We start from the raw sequence: 20,680 nt of genomic DNA, 5'->3' as shown, positions 1-20,680 counted from the left end.
ATATTACGATATAACATTTCTGTAATATATATATCCTTCTAGTCAACAGTTTTTTAACAGTAAGATTTTTTATGTTTTGAAAGAAGTCTGTTCACCATGCCTGCATTTATTTGATCCAAAGTACAGCAAAAGCAGTAATATTGTGAAATATTTATACTATTTAAAATAACTGTTTTCTATTTGAATATATTTTAAATGTTATGTATTCCTATGATCAAAGGTGAATTTTCAGCATCATTATTCCAGTCTTCAGTGTCACATTAATCAGAAATCATTCTTAATATGCTGATTTGCTGATTATCAATATTTAAAACAGAAGAGTACATTTTTTTCAGCATTCTTTGATGAAATAAATTATAGAAATTAATACTTTTATTTAGCAAGGATTCTTTAAATTGATCAAAAGTGATGATAAAGACATCATTTTTCAAGAGATTTCTATTTCAGATAAATGCTGCTCTCATGAACTGTCTATTCATCAAAGTAACCTGAAAAAATTATACTCATATATATTTCAACATTATCATAAGATTTTTTTTTTCTTTTTCTTAGCAGCAAATCAGTATATCAGAATACTTTCTGAAGAATCTTGTGACTGGAGTAATGATGCAAAAAAAAAATCAGCTTTGAAATCTCAATAAATTACATTTTGAAATATATTCAAATAGAAAACAGCTATTTTAAATAGGCTACTAAAAATATTTCAAAATTTCACTGATTTGCAGTATTTGGATCAAATAAATGCAGGCTTGGTGAACAGAAGAGACCTTTTTAAAAACATTAACAAGCTTACTGTTCAAAAACTTTTGACTGGTAGTGCAACTTTAATTTTTCTCTAATTTCTAGCTTTTAATTGGCTTAGAAATCTATAACTGCTGGACAATAACAAATAATAATGATTTGTTTTTATACTACAAACACTTTTTATCAAATAATAAGGCAGAATAGTTTCTATACTTTCCATATTAGGAGTTTCCTGATATGACTTTCTGCGCGAGAGCGCACTCTGGCTTCGAGTATGAATGAAACGTACTCGGTTACGAACGTAACCTCGGTTCCCTGAGATACGGAACGAGTACTGCGTATGGGGAAAAGCTCCTTTTTTCCTCGATACTGAAGCCTTTTTTCAATAACGCAGTGCAACTGCACTGCCATTGGTTTAATCTGTAAACTTTTTTAAACCAATGACAGCGCTGCGTAGCTGCGCGAGCCTGTGGCGATGCAGCGCGCCAAAGCCCGCCAAAATGGGCGGGGCGAATGGCTATATAAGCAGGCAACCGGCAGAGGAAATCAGGTCATACGACTGAAGCGACGACACCGAACCCGCAGCCTCGTGGCACGGCATATAACGCAGTACTCGTTCCGTATCTCAGCGAACCAAGGTTACGTTCGTAACCGAGTACGTTCCCTTTCGATACTTCACTCATACTGCGTATGGGGAACGAATTCAACCACGCCGTGCCATGGTAGGGAACAACAAGACTTATCTTGAACACCCTGGGTTCCAGAGGATAAATGAGAGGGCCTTAACGCTACACTGCTAAGAGGGAGCTAGCTCCCTGGAGGTGCTATGATGACGGAGTCTGCTAGAGGCCGTCGTATCAACCCGAAAGAACCCGAGCATGCAAGGTCGGGATATCCAAGTTATAGAATCTGACAAAAGTGGACGGCGAGGACCAGCCGGCCGCCTCACAGATGTCCTTGATAGAGACACCACTAGACCAGGCCCATGAAGAGGCCATCCCTCTAGTAGAGTGGGCTCTTACTCCTATGGGGCACTCAAGGCCCATAGAGGAGTAACATAGAGCGATAGCTTCAACTATCCAACGCGAGAGGCGTTGCTTTGAGACCGAGGACCCCTTGGTGCGGCCACCAAAGCAGACAAAAAGCTGGTCAGATTGCCTGAACGGCTGTGACTGCTCAATGTATATCTTCAAAGCCCTCACTGGGCAGAGTAAATCCAGCTCTCGCTCACCTGACAACGGAGGCAGAGCTGAGAGGGAAATTACCTGTGCTCTGAATGGCGTCGAGAGCACTTTAGGGACGTAGCCATGCCTGGGTTTTAAAATGAACTTCGAGTCATTGGGCCCAAACTCAAGGCATGCAGGGCTCACCGAGAGGGTTTGCAAATCGCCAACACGCTTGACCGATGCTAGAGCAAGTAGCAGAGCGGTTTTGAGCGTTAGGGGCCGAAGGTCAGCTGACCGCAGCGGTTCAAAGGGAGGTCCTTTGAGTGCTCCAAGGACCGTGTGAAGGTCCCAAGTGGGAACGGTGAGAGGACGTGGGGGCTTCAACCGCCTATAACCTCTCAGGAAACGCACAATGAGGCTGTTTCCACCCAATGATTGGCCAGCAATAGGAGCATGAAATGCTGTCATGACTGCTACGTAAACCTTGAGCGTGGAAGGGGTGAGACCCTTGTCTAGACGCTCTTGGAGAAATGACAGTATCGGAGATATGTCACACTCAACAGGGTCTTTGTTTTGTGCTAAGCACCAGTCAACGAAGACTGACCATTTCTGGGCATAGAGGCGTCTTGTAGAGTGTGTAGCATGGTGTGTAGCACGTCCCCGGGGAGGCTCCGAGGCTCCCATCGAGGGACCATACATGCAGAGCCCAGAGTTCTGACTGTGGATGCCAGATTGTCCTGTTCGCCTGAGAGAGGAGGTCCTGCCTCAGGGGGATCAGCCATGGGGCTTTCATGGAAAGCCTGAATAGCTCCGAGGACCAAACTTGGCTCCTCCGGAGTGGGGCCACTAGGAGGACTCTGTGCCCATCTTCCCTGACTCGTCTGATGACCTGAGGGATCAGAGCGATCGGGGAAAAAGCATAAAGAAGGAGACTGGGCCAGTCGTGGGCCAGCGCATCTGTTTCCTTTGAAAAATAAGTTGGGCAATGAGAGTTGCTTTCTGAGGCGAAGAGGTCGACCTCTGCCTTCCCGAAAATCTCCCAGATTTTGAGAACCGTCTGGGGATGAAGCATCCACTCGTCCGAGGGGACATTGCTCCGCGAAAGCATGTCTGCTCCCAGATTCATCTTGCCAGGTATGTGTGTCGCCTTGAGCGATCGCAACCTGGGTAATGCCCATTCCAAGAGGCGCTTTGCCAGTGCGCAGAGGCGGCTGGATGAAAGGCCGCCTTGGTGATTTATGTAGGACACCACTGTCATGCTGTCCGACTGGACTAGGATGTGGCGCCCTTCCAGGATCGCCTGAAAGGATTGAAGGGCTCGTTCTACTGCCAGCATCTCGAGGCAGTTGATATGGAGATAGCTTTCCTCGTGCGACCACAAGCACCAAACAGTGATTTTAAGCATAAACCTCACAAAATCTATAAACTGGTTCTTCAAATCTGATTGGTTAATCACAATGTTGTCCCAGGGACAACAAAGATGTTGTCCCAGGAACATGTCTCACTTGGTAAAATCAGGTTCTGCTGCGCAGACTATCCTGTCTCTTTGAGTTTAAATGTATTATATATATGTTATATATATGTAAATATATATGTATTCACACCAGCTCTTGAAAACCTCTATACGAACACACTTGCCCGAAAAAGTGTGGGGGATGAATTTCCATGATGATAAAAGTGGGGGGGACACGTCCCCCGCGTCGCCCTTGTAATCTACGCCCCTGGGCTGAGCATCCTCAGCGTGCTCAACGCACAGACATGTGAGGCAGCGATTGTGATGGTCCAGAGGCAACAGAAAGCAACTGCATCCAAAAACTCACGGCAATAAGCCATCTTTAAAAAGATACAATCACCAATATTTGCTGTTACAAAGCTTTGTGTCTTTAATGTTTATTTCCACTAGACGGCACTTGTGTACTTCAACACCCCTTTACTTAAGTAAATTTTAACTAGTCTAATCACATACTGTAGGCCCATATTTATCAAGCGTTTGACAATTACTCTCAAGAAGGCTGCTAAGTAAAGTGTAAAAAACTTCTTAGCGCAAAGCTGTGCTTAAAAGTTAGTTATCAAGCATCTCAGTCATAATTTATGTGAAGTTAAATATTTAGTCACAGTCTTAGAGTTGATTCAAGACACTTTGCTGTGCCACAAACAGGATTTTGGATGATAAAATATGCATCAACCAATCACTGAAGAGATTTTCTTATTTAAGAATATTCTCAGATAAAAATTCACATTGAATGGTTAAATTCCTAATAGAATTTTACATTCAAGACACATTTGACATTAAACTTTGACGTCAGCAAGATGATTATTATTATTATCCATCAAAAATATAAGTGCCTATCTTTAGTGATGCAGCACAGAGTGCTGCTTCAGAAACTTGCCGCAGGCTGCTGAGTATCCAGGATCAGCTTTGGTGGCCATGTCAAAGCCGTAACGCACTGCAGACATGTGCAGTGTAAATAAGGGTTAAGAGATTTATTCAGGATACAGAGTAGGTAGCTTCACTGATGATAACAGGAGTGTTTTTAAAGAGCATATAATACTCGCACTAGACTGAAGTCAGTTATAATGTTCTTTGGCAATGTAAATATTTTTTGCTTGTTTCTGTTTGAATAACTGAGGAAATGTAACTGTTTTATTAACTGCTCATCGTCAAACATTTCTAGAACATTCTTCCTCTCCTGAAAGATTTGCTCACGTCTCTGTCTCCTCAGCACAATCACAGTAAAACAGGTCTCCAGTTTCATTTTATCTTAAACAACTAAAACATCCACAACCCCCCCCCCCCCAAAAAAAAAAAAAATTATAATGAAAAATTATATTTAACCACATTCTGGGAGAACAACTTTTTTTTTTTCTCCTCCTCCCCTCTTCCATTTCGTTTGTTACACAGTTCTTCAAAAGAGTTAAGGATTTACACTCTTAAAAACAAGCACAGACCTGTATACCCACATTTTGAAAGCAGTTGGTTAGCAAGGCTTTAAACTTACACTTTCACAATTGTTGACCAGGCTACTCAGTTCCTACCCCATGAAGGTAGTTGACCACTGATTTGATGAACCCCCCCCCCCCCCCCCCCCCAAAAAAAAAGAATATAAAATAAAAAGGTGTCTCATATTTCAGGCAATACTTTAAGACCCTCAGCTACTAACCACTTGAGAGTCCTCTCAAGCTGTGTTTAATAACTGGGAGAGTAAGAGTGATTCTTGGCTTTAGAAAAGTGACATTTAGCCAAGTATGGTGACCCATACTCAGAATTTGTGCTCTGCATTTAACAACATACTAACCACTTGAGAGTCCTCTCAAGCTGTCATAATAACTGGGAGAGTAAGAGTGATTCTTGGCTTTAGAAAAGTGACATTCAGCCAAGTATGGTGACCCATACTCAGAATTTGTGCTCTGCATTTACCCCATCCAAAGTGCACACACACACCATGAACAAACACCCTGAGCAGTGGGCAGCCATTTATGCTGCAGCACCCGGGGAGCAGTTGGGGGTTCAATGCCTCACTCAAGGGACCCTAAGTCATGGTATTGCCGGCCCGAGATTCGAGCCCACAACCCTACGTTTAGGAGTCAAAATATCAAGGTGTTTGAATCTTTGACACAACAGACAAGTGGTTATAAGAAACTTAAATGTATTCTGAAAAAACAATGGGTTACAAGTGGTGTTAAGGTATGCAAATCAAACCAAAACATCAAAAACATCAGCTGGGGTCAAGAAAAAAGTGATTAAGAGCAGTAACAGTAAAATAAGGCGGCCAGCAGAACAAAAAACAATTTGATAATCTATGACACCTTGATAATAGAATGACTACAGACTAGTGCTTACACTTACTTAACGCATCACAATAAAGTTTTATTTTTATGTAATTATTTTTTAGTTCTATGTTATGCTGAAACCATTTTGCAAATCTATTCTTTGTACTTATGAACTGTCTTCATATAATGGAAGGAGCGATCTTTAAATATTTAGTAATCTGAAGAGAGGGGCTGGGACTTTAAACATACAGGGCAAAAATCCATATTCATAAAACATATAGACATTTTCAGAGAAATTGCAGAAATCTGTTTGTACTATGTTCACATATATTCATTTATAATAAAACATCTATATAGCCTGCATTTTCTTTTGTGAAAATAGCATTTCAAATAAAACTTTTTTGATGATGACATGTTGGGTTTATGTCACAAGGTGACGATCTTTAGGGGCGGAACCAAAATTCGGGAAGTTTGGTTCCGCCCGGAAGTGTTTCCGCCCGGACCGGAAAAACAGAACACCGGAACTTCCGGTAGCGCCGTAAGAAGGAAAATCAGGGAATTCGATGCACCTGTGCCTAGTTAGGGACAGCGGTTGGTGATTGGAGGATACGCTGGACAAGGCAGTACTTAAGGCCAAGTTATTTCACAGTCTAGCAAGCTCTCTTTGGTGTGTGTGAAGCACTGGGTTGTGCCCGTCTTGGTACGCTGCTGGTAGCTGTCTAACTCTCTCTCTCCCTCAGGCTGGAATTGTATGATTGTGAAGACATCGCGAACCTTAAAGGTTGAGAAGTGAACAGATTATACGGCGAACTGAGACGACGTGAAAAAGGGGATTGGAAGTGGCATTGATGTGAGTACTAAGAGCCAGTCGAAAGTGCCCTGTATATTGACCTGGCGTTGTGTAGATCTCTCCAGGAGGAGGAGGGTGGCCCTACCCCTAATATAGTGTGGTGGGAGAGCCGAAGGAATACTTATTGAAGTAGTCGCAACGACGACATCACTAGCTAGGCCGCATATTCCATCGCCAGATCCGAACCAAGCGAAGTGAAGGAAGACGGGTGTCCTTTCCGTACACTGAGTGTGGTGGGTGAGTCTTCGTGCTGTGAAAACCTATAATTTTGACGTGGTGTTGTATATTGCTGTGGGCTGCTGTGTATTGCCGTGTGTCCTGTCAGATAAACCCCCGCCTTCACGCACTTCGGCGTGGGAGGACAAGGAGATTGCTGGTCCTGGCCTAGTTCAGTACAGTATATGTTGTGAGCGTGCTTCAGATCTCCGGAGATAGCACGGTACGCTGTGTCCAGCCCAGAGGTGAAAGCCATCCAAAGCAGAGTAACTGTGTTTTGTGTCTAAGTTGATACCTGTGGAGAGGAAAGGAAAGAGAGTGAGTAACACAAGGAGAAACAGAGGAAACCTGTACTTACAGTGCGCTGTGTTCAGCCCAGAGGTGAGAGCCATTCAAAGCAAACTAACGGTGCTATTGTGCCCAAGTTGATATCTGTGGAGAGAAAAGGAGAGAGAGGGAATAACACGAGGAGGAATAGAGCGAACCCTGTACTTACAGTACGCTGTGTCCAGCCCAGAGGTGAGAGCCATTCAAAGCAAACTAACTGTGCTATTGTGCCCAAGTTGATACCTGTGGAGAGAAAAGGAGAGAGAGTGAATAACACGAGGAGGAATAGAGCGAACCCTGTACTTACAGTACGCTGTGTCCAGCCCAGAGGTGAGAGCTATTCAAAGCAAACTAACTGTGCTATTGTGCCCAAGTTGATACCTGTGGAGAGAAAAGGAGAGAGAGTGGGTAACACGAGGAGAGACTGAGGGAACCTGTACTTACGCCGCTGCCTGTGGAGAAAGAGAAAGCGAGTGAGCACCCAAGGAACGAACTGTGTGAACCAGTACTTACTGTGAGCTGTAATCAGCGAAGAGGTGAGAGCAAAACCAAGCTGAACTAACTGTGCCTGTGTGTCCCAGCCGCTGCCTGTGGAGAAAGAGAAAGCGAGTGAGCACCCAAGGAACGAACTGTGTGAACCAGTACTTACTGTGAGCTGTAATCAGCGAAGAGGTGAGAGCAAAACCAAGCTGAACTAACTGTGCCTGTGTGTCCCAGCCGTTGCCTGTGGAGAAAGAGAAAGAGCGTGAGCACCCAAGGAATGAACTGGGTGAATCAGTACTTACTGTGAGCTGTAATCAGCGAAGAGCCGTTGCCTGTGGAGGAAGAGAAAGAGAGTGGGCACCTCGAGAACGAACTGAGTGAACCAGTACTTACCGTGAGCTGTATTCAGCGAAGAGGAGGAAGAAGGAGGGCGCTACGGATACCTAAGACTCAGGCCGGGGCCCGAGCCCCACGCCCCGGATCCCCGTGGCCCCCTTGCTCCCTGACCTCTTCCCGGCCATAGCCCATCTGGAGGGCCGAGTCAGAGTTTAGTTTTAATTGCCCTTTCCCTATTCCCTAAGCTATTTTTAAATATTTAAATAAAGATTGTTTTATCACTTACTTGTTCTCGTGTTGCTTGGCCATTGGGTCGGGTTTGGGGACCTCCTCGAGGTGGAAGTTGAGAAGGGGTGTGGCTTAGTTAAAGCATAGCCAGCCCCTGGGTGTGACAGATTTGGCGTAGTCGGCAGGGTTTCCACCTCGAGTTGAGTAACCAAGGTCGTCCAATGACCGACAACGCGGGGCTTTCAGCCCAACCCCGTGCCATGCCCGTTTTTATGGGGAGCCCCTGGATTCAAAAATATGGGGGGACAGAATCCGAGGTACGATTGTCTGAATGGAAGGCTCAACTAGAGTACTTGGCCGACCTACAGGGCCTTAGTGCAGCCCAGCGGCTTCAATTTGTGTTAAACTCCCTGGATGGAGAAGCGCGGCGAGAGGTGCATGCCGCCCCCGAAGCCGTTAGAGCCAACGCCCAAACCGTGTTCCAGTTCCTCACTGAACAGTATGGTGACCACACCCCCGTAGCTGTCCTTCGCTCCCAGTTCTTCAATTGTAAGCAGGGCCCCCGCCAACCGATTAGAGCTTTCGCCCTGAGGTTGCGAGAGCAATTCGCCCGACTACAGACCCGTCGGGACCACGGGTTGGGAGATGGAGAGACTCTATTGCGGGACCAGTTTCTTCTGGGGTTGAAGGAGGGTCCGGTGAGACAGAGCCTACGTATCCAGTTTCGAAGGGACCCGGGTCTTACGTTCGAAGATCTGAAGAAAGAGGCACTGGCCCTGGAAGGTGATGAGACTGAGGTGAGTGGTTCCCCAGTGTGTGCGGTTGTCAGTGAAGTAGCACCAGCACAACCCGGAGGCCCTGACTGGAAGCAAGCACTGAAGGCTGAACTTTTGAAAGATGTCCGCGATCAGATGTCTGAACTGTCTAAAGCCCTCGTAGGAGAATTGCGCCAAGGACGGGCGCGGGAGGAACCACGGCCGGCGCCCCGAGACCGAGTGTACTCAGAGGGAGGCCGAGAGCCGTTCAGGCGCCCGAACCACTTTAACCGGCCCCGTTTCAAATGGGACGAGCAAGGGCGACCCATCTGCAACCGCTGTGGCAAACCAGGTCACTATAGCCGCCAGTGTGGGCCCCGCAGGGCGTCAGAAGGGGGTTTTTAGGTCGGCCGGCCACTGTGGGTCGTGTGGCCGGGACCCCTCGAGAAGACCCTGGAAGAGGATATGGCTCTAGGAGCCAGATGATTGGGCGTAGCCCCGTGGCGAAGGTGAGAGTGTGCGGCAAGGAGATTCAATGCCTGGTAGACACAGGCTCCCAAGTGACGTTGTTTGCTGAGAGTTTATCCGAAGAAGTGTTTGGGAAACAAGGGGCACCAGGGGCGGAGGCCCCCTGGCTTACTCTGAAGGGCGCAAACGGCCTCGACATCCCATATATTGGCTACCGATTGACGGACCTAGAGGTTCACGGAGTGATGGTCCCCCAGAAAGGTGTGATTATCGTGCAAGACCATTGTCTGGGTGCACATCGAGCCCTGTTGGGCATGAATGTCCTCGCTGATTGCTGGGAAGAGCTATTTCGGGCTAGGCCGTATCGAAGATACCACCTGCAGAGAGGCCCAAGTGGGAGTGTGTGGTAGCTGACTGTCGAAGGGTGCAAATGAGCCAAGTCCGCAGGGAACAGGAAGAGGTAGGAAGAGTGATGTGTCGTTTTGCTTTGTCTGTCCCCGCAAAAAGTGAGGCTGTTGTGTGGGCGCGAGTACCGCCCCGAAGAGCGGGCCCAGAAGAGTGGGTGCTGGTGGAGCCCCATGTGGATTGTCCACAAGTGGAAGTGGCACGAGGACTATCGACGGTCCGGCGGGGGAGAGTCCCCGTGAGGATACGGAATGTACATCCATACGCGGTGCAACTACATCGGCACCAACGATTAGCCCGTCTGACAACGGTTACATCCCACCAAGTAAGGGAAGAGAGGGATATTAGTTTTCGTCAGGTGTGCCCCACTGTCATCGAGGTGGCCCTGACACAAGTAGACACCCCATGGGGTGGTATGGAGAGGAGTGTGCCGAGCCACCTGGCGGGTGAGTCGTTACAAGGGGAGGATTTAGAGCAGGCACAGACACAGAAGTTACAGGCCCTCCTTCGGAGATGGCAGCATGTGTTCGCCACCCACGATGAAGACTACGGATGCACCCAGGTGGTACAACATCATATACCTACCGGGGATGCAGGGCCCAGCCGGGAGAGGTATCGCCCAATTCCGCCCACTTTGTATACCGAGGTACGTACACTCCTGCAAGGCATGCTGAAGCAAGGAGTTGTTAGGGAAAGCAGCAGCCCGTGGGCGGCCCCCATAGTGCTGGTGCAAAAGAAGACGGGGGCTTGGAGATTCTGCGTGGACTACCGTAAGCTGAACCTCGTGACTAAGAAAGACGCTTTCCCTTTGCCACGGATCGAAGATTCGCTTGCCAGCCTCACGCAGTCGGCATGGTACTCTACCCTAGATTTGGCCAGTGGCTACTGGCAGGTGCAGGTGGCCGAAGCAGACCGGGAGAAGACTGCCTTTACAACCCCGTTTGGACTATTTGAATGGGACCGGATGCCTTTCGGGCTCTGTAACGCTCCGGCCACCTTCCAGCGGCTGATGCAGCGGTGCTTGGGAGGTCAGTTAATGGAGTCAGTATTAGTTTACCTGGATGATGTGATTGTCTACTCCCCAGATTTTGATTCACACCTGAGGCACCTCGAGGAAGTCTTTCGGGCCATGGAGAAGTACGGATTGAAACTACAGCCCAATAAGTGTCACTTACTACGGAGAGAAGTCAACTTTCTGGGCCACGTGGTCAGTGCGGCTGGAGTGTCCGTAGATCCTGGAAAGGTATCGGCCGTGAAGGACTGGAAGGCCCCGAGGACAGTGAGGCAAGTGCGATCCTTTTTAGGATTTGTGGGATACTATAGGCGTTTCATAAAGGACTTTTCAAAAATTGCTAAACCCCTTAATCAGTTGCTGGTTGGCACAGGTCGTAACCGGGGCCGGGGGTCGCCCAACGTAGACTGGGATGCAAATTGTGAGTCGGCGTTCCAGACATTGAAGCAGGAGCTGCTACAGGCCCCTATCTTGGCATACGCAGATTTCACAAAACCATTCCTTTTGTATACAGATGCCAGCAATCTCGGGCTGGGAGCGGTGTTGGCTCAACGGCAGGACGGAGTTGAGAGGGTCATCGCGTACGCCAGCCGGAGCCTCCACCCAGCCGAGAGGAACGATGCGAACTATAGTTCTTTCAAATTGGAGCTGCTGGCGTTGAAGTGGGCCCTAAGTGAGAAATTTAAAGACTACCTCTGGGGTGCCAAGGTGACGATCATTACAGACAATAACCCATTAGTACACTTACAGACGGCGAAGCTGGGAGCCGTGGAGCAGCGGTGGGTGGCCCAACTGGCCAACTTTGACTATCAACTACAGTACCGACCAGGGCGTGAACACATGAACGCGGACGTCCTCTCAAGGCTGCCCGAAGCGGAAAGCCCCGGAGGGGCCAGCCCGGAGGAGGGCTATATGGTAGGAGCAGTAGAGGCACCAGGCAGCAGACAAGAGGCCGTGCCTGAGAACTGGGGATGGGATCCCCGTCGGTGGAGGGAGAGACAGGCCAGGGATCAAGATGTGCGGCTGGTAAGAGAATGGCTGGAACAGGGCCGACGGCTGACGCCAGCGGAGAGGTTAGCCCAGACGGATACTGGGAGGAGGCTGCTGGGGCAATGGGACAGGCTGGAGCTGAGAGATGGCGTTTTGTGCAGAAGGGTCAGTGACCCGAAGTTGGGCGAAGAAGTACGCCAGATCGTGGTACCCGCAGATGAGGTAACGGCTTTAGTTTCGGCGTACCACAACCAGTTGGGGCATCAGGGACAGGAGAGGACCGTGTCCCTGCTTAGGAGATTCTTCTTTTGGCCCGGGCTAGAGGCATCGGTGCACGCCCTAATTCAAGCTTGCCCGAGATGCATATTGTTTAAGTCCAGACGGGAGGTCCGAGCGCCAATGGTACCCATCCATGCGAAGGCCCCCCTTCATATCATGGCTATGGACTTCTTGACACTGGGCCGACCACGAGATCGCTACCAGAACATCTTGGTAATAACGGATTTGTTCACAAAGTACGCTTGGGCTATCCCCACCCTCGACCAGACTGCAACCACCACCGCTACAGTTTTATGGCGGGCCGTCTTCCAGACGTTCGGATGCCCGGAGTTTCTGCACTCCGATCAAGGAGCCAACTTTGAGTCCAGGGTAATTAGAGAACTATGCCAGTTGTACGGTTGCACGAAAACTCACACCACTTCGTATCATCCTCAGGGGAACGGCGGCTGTGAGAGATTCAATCAGACCCTATTGGGGCTGCTGGGGACCTTGGACCAACAACGGCAGGACGATTGGGTGAGTGCCTTGCCAAACCTCCTACAGGCCTATAACAACAGTATACATAGTACTACGGGTTACGCTCCCACTTACCTGATGTTTGGCAGACACATACGAATGCCTACTGACCTGGTCCTAGGAGTGATAGCCGACCAAGAGGAAGCAAGTGTAACGGAGTGGGTGGGGCGCCATCACCAGCGCTTGCATTTCGCCTACGAGCAGGTGTCGAAAAGGATACAGACGGCAGGAGAGAAAAGTAAGCGGTTGTATGATCGGACTGCTAGAGAAGCCCCTCTACTGCCAGGAGAGAGGGTGTTGGTGAGAGATAATCGGCGGCAGGGGAAGGGGAAACTGAGTGACCGTTGGGAGGCCACCCCTTATGTAGTCTGCCGGCAGCAGAGGCCGGGGCAGCCGGTCTATACCATCCGGCCAGAAGGGAAGTCAGGCCCCGACCGTGTGGTGCACCGGAACATGATTCGCCCATGCCCTAACTACCCTGAAGCCGTGGAAGAAGTCCCCACGGAACCTGTACCAGCGGCCCCCTGGATTGAAGGTTGGGCTGTGGTACCAGGGAGACCCGTGGTGGCACCACCCCCGATCGCCCCGAGAGAACCAGAAGCAGCCCCTGAACAAGCTGAGCCCGATTCACCAGTGAGACGATCCCAGCGAGAGAACCGAGGCCGACCCCCTGCCCGCTATGGGGAGTGGACAGCCCGAGGACGTTCTAGGGACTAGAACGGATTGGCGGGGGAGGATGTCACAAGGTGACGATCTTTAGGGGCGGAACCAAAATTCGGGAAGTTTGGTTCCGCCCGGAAGTGTTTCCGCCCGGACCGGAAAAACAGAACACCGGAACTTCCGGTAGCGCCGTAAGAAGGAAAATCAGGGAATTCGATGCACCTGTGCCTAGTTAGGGACAGCGGTTGGTGATTGGAGGATACGCTGGACAAGGCAGTACTTAAGGCCAAGTTATTTCACAGTCTAGCAAGCTCTCTTTGGTGTGTGTGAAGCACTGGGTTGTGCCCGTCTTGGTACGCTGCTGGTAGCTGTCTAACTCTCTCTCTCCCTCAGGCTGGAATTGTATGATTGTGAAGACATCGCGAACCTTAAAGGTTGAGAAGTGAACAGATTATACGGCGAACTGAGACGACGTGAAAAAGGGGATTGGAAGTGGCATTGATGTGAGTACTAAGAGCCAGTCGAAAGTGCCCTGTATATTGACCTGGCGTTGTGTAGATCTCTCCAGGAGGAGGAGGGTGGCCCTACCCCTAATATAGTGTGGTGGGAGAGCCGAAGGAATACTTATTGAAGTAGTCGCAACGACGACATCACTAGCTAGGCCGCATATTCCATCGCCAGATCCGAACCAAGCGAAGTGAAGGAAGACGGGTGTCCTTTCCGTACACTGAGTGTGGTGGGTGAGTCTTCGTGCTGTGAAAACCTATAATTTTGACGTGGTGTTGTATATTGCTGTGGGCTGCTGTGTATTGCCGTGTGTCCTGTCAGATAAACCCCCGCCTTCACGCACTTCGGCGTGGGAGGACAAGGAGATTGCTGGTCCTGGCCTAGTTCAGTACAGTATATGTTGTGAGCGTGCTTCAGATCTCCGGAGATAGCACGGTACGCTGTGTCCAGCCCAGAGGTGAAAGCCATCCAAAGCAGAGTAACTGTGTTTTGTGTCTAAGTTGATACCTGTGGAGAGGAAAGGAAAGAGAGTGAGTAACACAAGGAGAAACAGAGGAAACCTGTACTTACAGTGCGCTGTGTTCAGCCCAGAGGTGAGAGCCATTCAAAGCAAACTAACGGTGCTATTGTGCCCAAGTTGATATCTGTGGAGAGAAAAGGAGAGAGAGGGAATAACACGAGGAGGAATAGAGCGAACCCTGTACTTACAGTACGCTGTGTCCAGCCCAGAGGTGAGAGCCATTCAAAGCAAACTAACTGTGCTATTGTGCCCAAGTTGATACCTGTGGAGAGAAAAGGAGAGAGAGTGAATAACACGAGGAGGAATAGAGCGAACCCTGTACTTACAGTACGCTGTGTCCAGCCCAGAGGTGAGAGCTATTCAAAGCAAACTAACTGTGCTATTGTGCCCAAGTTGATACCTGTGGAGAGAAAAGGAGAGAGAGTGGGTAACACGAGGAGAGACTGAGGGAACCTGTACTTACGCCGCTGCCTGTGGAGAAAGAGAAAGCGAGTGAGCACCCAAGGAACGAACTGTGTGAACCAGTACTTACTGTGAGCTGTAATCAGCGAAGAGGTGAGAGCAAAACCAAGCTGAACTAACTGTGCCTGTGTGTCCCAGCCGCTGCCTGTGGAGAAAGAGAAAGCGAGTGAGCACCCAAGGAACGAACTGTGTGAACCAGTACTTACTGTGAGCTGTAATCAGCGAAGAGGTGAGAGCAAAACCAAGCTGAACTAACTGTGCCTGTGTGTCCCAGCCGTTGCCTGTGGAGAAAGAGAAAGAGCGTGAGCACCCAAGGAATGAACTGGGTGAATCAGTACTTACTGTGAGCTGTAATCAGCGAAGAGCCGTTGCCTGTGGAGGAAGAGAAAGAGAGTGGGCACCTCGAGAACGAACTGAGTGAACCAGTACTTACCGTGAGCTGTATTCAGCGAAGAGGAGGAAGAAGGAGGGCGCTACGGATACCTAAGACTCAGGCCGGGGCCCGAGCCCCACGCCCCGGATCCCCGTGGCCCCCTTGCTCCCTGACCTCTTCCCGGCCATAGCCCATCTGGAGGGCCGAGTCAGAGTTTAGTTTTAATTGCCCTTTCCCTATTCCCTAAGCTATTTTTAAATATTTAAATAAAGATTGTTTTATCACTTACTTGTTCTCGTGTTGCTTGGCCATTGGGTCGGGTTTGGGGACCTCCTCGAGGTGGAAGTTGAGAAGGGGTGTGGCTTAGTTAAAGCATAGCCAGCCCCTGGGTGTGACATTTACACTAAATGGTCTCACTTTAGCAGTACATTCACTTTTTGCCAGTTTAAATCACCCAGTTAGAATCCAGGGCCTGTATTTATCAATATCGATCTAATCATTATCATTCTTTAGAAAAATCATGTTCAAATATGAGTCTCAAATATGATCCATGGTACTTTTAATGAACATCAACATTGTATTGCACTGTATTATATGTTTTAAAACTACAGAGCTGTATATCATTATATGTAAGCAGTCTGCTATACTGTTATAAAGCTCTCAATGATTTACATTAGACATCAGAATTTCACTTTACTATTTGCTCATATAAATATCTGCAACTGCACGAAAATGCATATTTTTGCTTTGGGCCTCATTATTCATATTCTCACTATATCATTTTATATGAAGCCTGGGGAATTAAATAAGATACTCAGCAAAAACACATACTGTATGCAAACTTTTTAAAATTGTTATATATATATATATATATATATATATATATATATATATATATATAGTCTAAATCGTCTCTAAATCGTCTCAAAAACTATAAATATGTCTATGATTTCTAAGGCTTTACAGGGTTAGGGTATGTTTTAAGCTCTGTTGTACACTGGAATAAAAAGATCAAATGAACTGTACCATAAAAAAAGAGTTGCAGGGGAAAAATTAATTCTTACTGTGATGAAGAAAATGACAAGTGACAAGTCTGAGCACCCTATTCATTAAAATACCAAAGTGTTACAATCCTTGATACCACAGATGTAAGTGGAAATGAGAATCTTAAATGCACTCTGAAAATAAGGGTAGAAAAAACCATAGATCAAGGGGTTACAAGTAGAGTTTAAATATGCAAACCAAATCACAGCATCAAAAACAACGGCTGGGGTGAAAAAATTGAAAAAAGGGTCAAGAGCAGTAACAGTAAAAAAAGGAAGCCAGCAGAACAAAAAAACACCCATGACAATGGCCAGCGTTTTAGCTGCTTTTCTCTCTCTGTGAGCAGAGCTTTGGCTCTTCATCCCTCCAGTCACTCTTTCTGACATAACCTTGGCATGTTTTTGTGCAACATAAAATATTTTCATATACAGATAGCTCATGATTGTCCCGGGAAGAAAAAATGTGAGAAATAGACATATAATACCCCATTGCTTGTTAAATAACAAAACACAACTTCCCACACAATGAGTCTGCAATATCATCATCTCAAGTCCAACTGCATTTATCCCTGAAAACACAACAGAAAAGCTGTACACAAATGAAAACAGCCATATGAAGATAATAAATGCAGTCACAGTGTTGTTTGTGACCCTCATTCTGTATCTTAGAGGGTCACAAATGGCCATGTACCTGTCGACAGATACTAAACTGAGATGCAGTAAAGAGGAGATACAGAAGCTTGTGTCTAAACTAGCATGCACTTTACACACAAAATCTCCCAGATACCAGCAGCCTTCAACAGATCGCACCATGCTGTTTGGCATGACCAAAGAACCCAAGAGACAGTCGCTGGCAGCCAGAGAGCGAACGATCAGATGAGTTGGAGACTGAAGCTGTTTGAAGTGAGAGATGGAGATGATGATCAGCAGGTTCCCAAAAACTGTTGTGAGGATCATCAGCACCATGAAAACATACATCGCCACTTTAACCACAACGTAACGTTGTACTTTCAGACAGGAGTCTGGCCAGAGTGGATAGCAAAGAAAAGCAATCTGAGTGTTAGTTTCATTTGAACTCATCACGTCTGCTCTGGATACTGAGATTAATTCCTTTGTAACTGTAAAAAGAGATTTAACTATAAGTCAAAGTATAAGCAGAATAATTTTGTAGTTTATTGTTTGGTAAAGACCATTATCCAACTACAAGTGAACATATATAGTACATGCCCATCTAGTTTAACTCCCTAAATTCACTCAGAGCAGCTCAGATTTGGTCATATATACTCTCAGATTTGAGGCAACCCTCCCTACACCTGTAACTGTTACCCAGAGAAAAAAAATAAAAAAATGAACTCAGGAGACTAAAATGAGAAAATGTATACTTCAACTGTGTGTCCTGACCTGAAGCTCAATAGATGAGCTGGAGACAGTATTACACCATTACTGATCATTCTGGCAAGTATTTTGACATATTTTAAGTATTTTTGTCCCGTCCATTGGTATGACTATCACCATGACAGTCACTGCAATTTTTGAGGTAGAATCCCACATTCACAAACAGATGTGCACCTGAAACTTTGCAGCATGTATACGGCCTTTGGTCCTCTTACCAGAATAAAGCAAAACTTGTATTCAAATACTGAATGGATTATATGTAACCTATATGTAATATGTATATGTAATTACTAAAAAACTGTTACTCATCTTAATACATCACAATCTAATGACATTATGTTATAATCAATGAAGCTCTCTACACTGCACTGTGATCCTCTTACAACCCTAGTTCCAGAAAAGTTGGGACATTTTGTGAAATGCCATAAAATCAAGAATATGTTATTTGTTCATGCTCTTTACCCTTTATTTAATTGACTAATTGAATAAAGGGTAAAGAGCATGAACAAATAACATATTCTTGATGTTTTCACTGGCTAACTTAATTTTCTTTTGCAAATATAAACTAATTTAGATTTTGAAGTAAACTCCTTTTAAATACACCTATTTCCCTATGTTGTTCCCTCAACTTAGAGGAGTTGAAACGTACCTCTCCCATCTCTGTGCGTTAGTGATGCGTGGGTCGTCTCATAACCCATCATCATTACTCATAATTCATTTAATTCACAAACGAGCTATGTACCAGTTCATTCAACTCATTCACGAATGAGAAGATTGTATTCGTTCACTACATTCGACAAATCACATGCTCCGTCACATCTTGAGTAACTCTTTGACAGGATGAAACAGTTCACAAAGCTGTTCACGAGCTGTGCATGCGCTGCTTATAGTGCCGTGCTCGCGCCCTGCTGTGGAAGGAGGAACTTCAGTGAACGATAAATATAAGTCAATGGATTACGTGAAAGAGAACGATTCGTTCACCTAAAATATTCATTCACTAAGTTCAAGTTCAAGTTTCAGTTTTATTGTCATATGCATATTCGTACAGAGTACCACAGCAATGAAATACAATGTGCCTTAACACTCTCTAAGCACCAGTCAATAAATAAGATAGAATAGAATAGAATAAAAATAAATTTAAAAACATACGCTCAAACCTCAGCCCTCCTTCCTCTTACACTATCATTCAGTAGCCTTACAGCCTGTGGATAAAAACTGTCCCTAAAACGTGACGTATGTGTTGGGATGCTCTGCCAACGTCTCCTTGATGGGAGTTGGGAGAAGAGACTATGTGCCGGATGACTAACATCCTGTATAATACTTCCCAGTGCTGCGTTTCCAATAAATATCCTGTAGTGATTCCAGTGGAACCCCAATAATTTTTGATGCAGTTTTAACCACCTTTGTCAGAAGATTCAATTCACTTGAAGTAGCCCTTCCAAACCACACTGTAATATTACCTGTCAGTATACTCTCAATTGTACAACGGTAAAAAAAATTAAAATATTTAGTGACATACCATATTTCTTAAGACACCTCAAGAAGTAAAGCCTCTGGTGTGCCTTCTTAATGGCACAGGTGATGTGGAAAGACCATGAAAGGGAGCCTGAAATATGAATACCTAAAAACTTAAAAGTATTAACAATTTCAACTGTAGAGTTATTGATGTAGACAGGTGTATGTGTGGGTTTATTTCTTCTTAAATCTATGATGACCTCCTTAGTTTTCCCCACATTCAGGGACAGATTATTTCTTCGGCACTACATGATCAAATTACTCACCTCTTCCCTATAGGCAGTTTCATTATTGCTGTCAATAAGTCCTACCACTGTAGTATCGTCTGCAAATTTCACAATACTATTTGTGGGATATTTTGCAATACAGTCATAAGTATACAGACTATATAATAAAGGACTAAGACAGCAACCTTGAGGTGCTCCGGTATTTAACACTATTGGGGCTGAGTATGTAGTGCAGTGGTCACCAATCTCGGTCCTGGAGGGCCGCTGTCCTGCAGAGTTTAGCTCCAACCAGCTCCAACACACCTGTTTGAAAGTCAGAGAGATCTTGATAAGCTGGTTTAGGTGTGTTTAATTGGGGTTGGAGCTAAACTCTGCAAGACAGCGGCCCTCCAGGACCGAGATTGGTGATCCCTGATGTAGTGCCTACTCTAACTGTCTGAGAACGGCCTGTTAGAAAGTCCTGTATCCACCTGCAGATGGAAGTACAGAGGCCCAGGTCTAACAGCTTAGGTATTAAAATGGAAGGTCTGATGGTATTGAAGGCATTGCTATAATCATATAACCATACAAAAAGAGAGTGACAGGTTAAAGATATCAGTAAAAACAGATGCAAGTTGACTACAACATGTCCTTAAGAAACGCGGAGTAATGCCATCAGGCCCAGCAGCCTTCCCAATTTTCACAGCTTTAAAAACTTTACAAGTATCGGCAACTGAGACCTGATATGCTTGACTGCCAAGGGTAACCCCATCGGGAGATGATATGTCTGTGTGTGTGTTCCCATATGAAGGTACTTTAACATGCACATCCCCAGTTGGAGATGTTCCCTGCGTCAATGCCTCAGCAGCGCATTCAAAACGAGCATAAAAGTTGTTCAAGTCATTTGGGAAAGAAGCAGAGCTTGTTATGACGCCGCTAGGTTTGGCCTTATACCTGGTGACCACTTGTAGGCCTTGCCAAACACGCCTAGAGTCCCCTTCAGAACAATATCGCTCTATCTTCTCCCAATGTAGTTTTTTAGCAGATTTAATTGCATTCCTAAATTCGTATCTCGCGCTCTTGTAACGAGCATCATCCCCGGATTTAAAAGCAACTGTCCTCTCATGCAATTTCGTGCGAACATTTTTGTTTACCCACGGTTTTTCATTAGGGTAAACACAGAAAGTACGTGTGGGAATACAACTGTCCAAACAGAATTTAACATAATCCGTAACTGCTTCAGTGTACTCATGCAAGGTAGCAGAATCACTAAAAACTGACCAGTCAGTAGAATCGAAAAAATCTTGCAACATAAGCTCACCTTCAGCAGTCCAGCGCTGTACTGTCCTCACAGTGGGTTTCTCCCTTTTTATCTCTTGCTTGTACATGGGGAGCAGTAGTACAGAGGAATGATCTGATTTCCCAAAGTGCGGCCGGGGGATAGATTTATAAG

The 20,680-nt window shown here is 46.3% G+C and overlaps 1 protein-coding gene across 1 annotated transcript; it reads right to left on the bottom strand.

The window, feature by feature from the left end:
- Nucleotides 1-16,177: 16,177 nt before the first annotated feature.
- LOC132091801 (trace amine-associated receptor 4-like) lies at nt 16,178-17,191 on the bottom strand. The gene has a single exon (XM_059497906.1). It carries the CDS (start codon nt 17,189-17,191, stop codon nt 16,178-16,180), a length of 1,014 nt encoding a protein of 337 aa, XP_059353889.1.
- Nucleotides 17,192-20,680: the final 3,489 nt, after the last annotated feature.

Source organism: Carassius carassius, chromosome 18, assembly GCF_963082965.1.
Source record: "Carassius carassius chromosome 18, fCarCar2.1, whole genome shotgun sequence".
NCBI lineage: Eukaryota > Metazoa > Chordata > Actinopteri > Cypriniformes > Cyprinidae > Carassius > Carassius carassius.
This window is presented reverse-complemented; position numbering and strand designations above follow the sequence as displayed.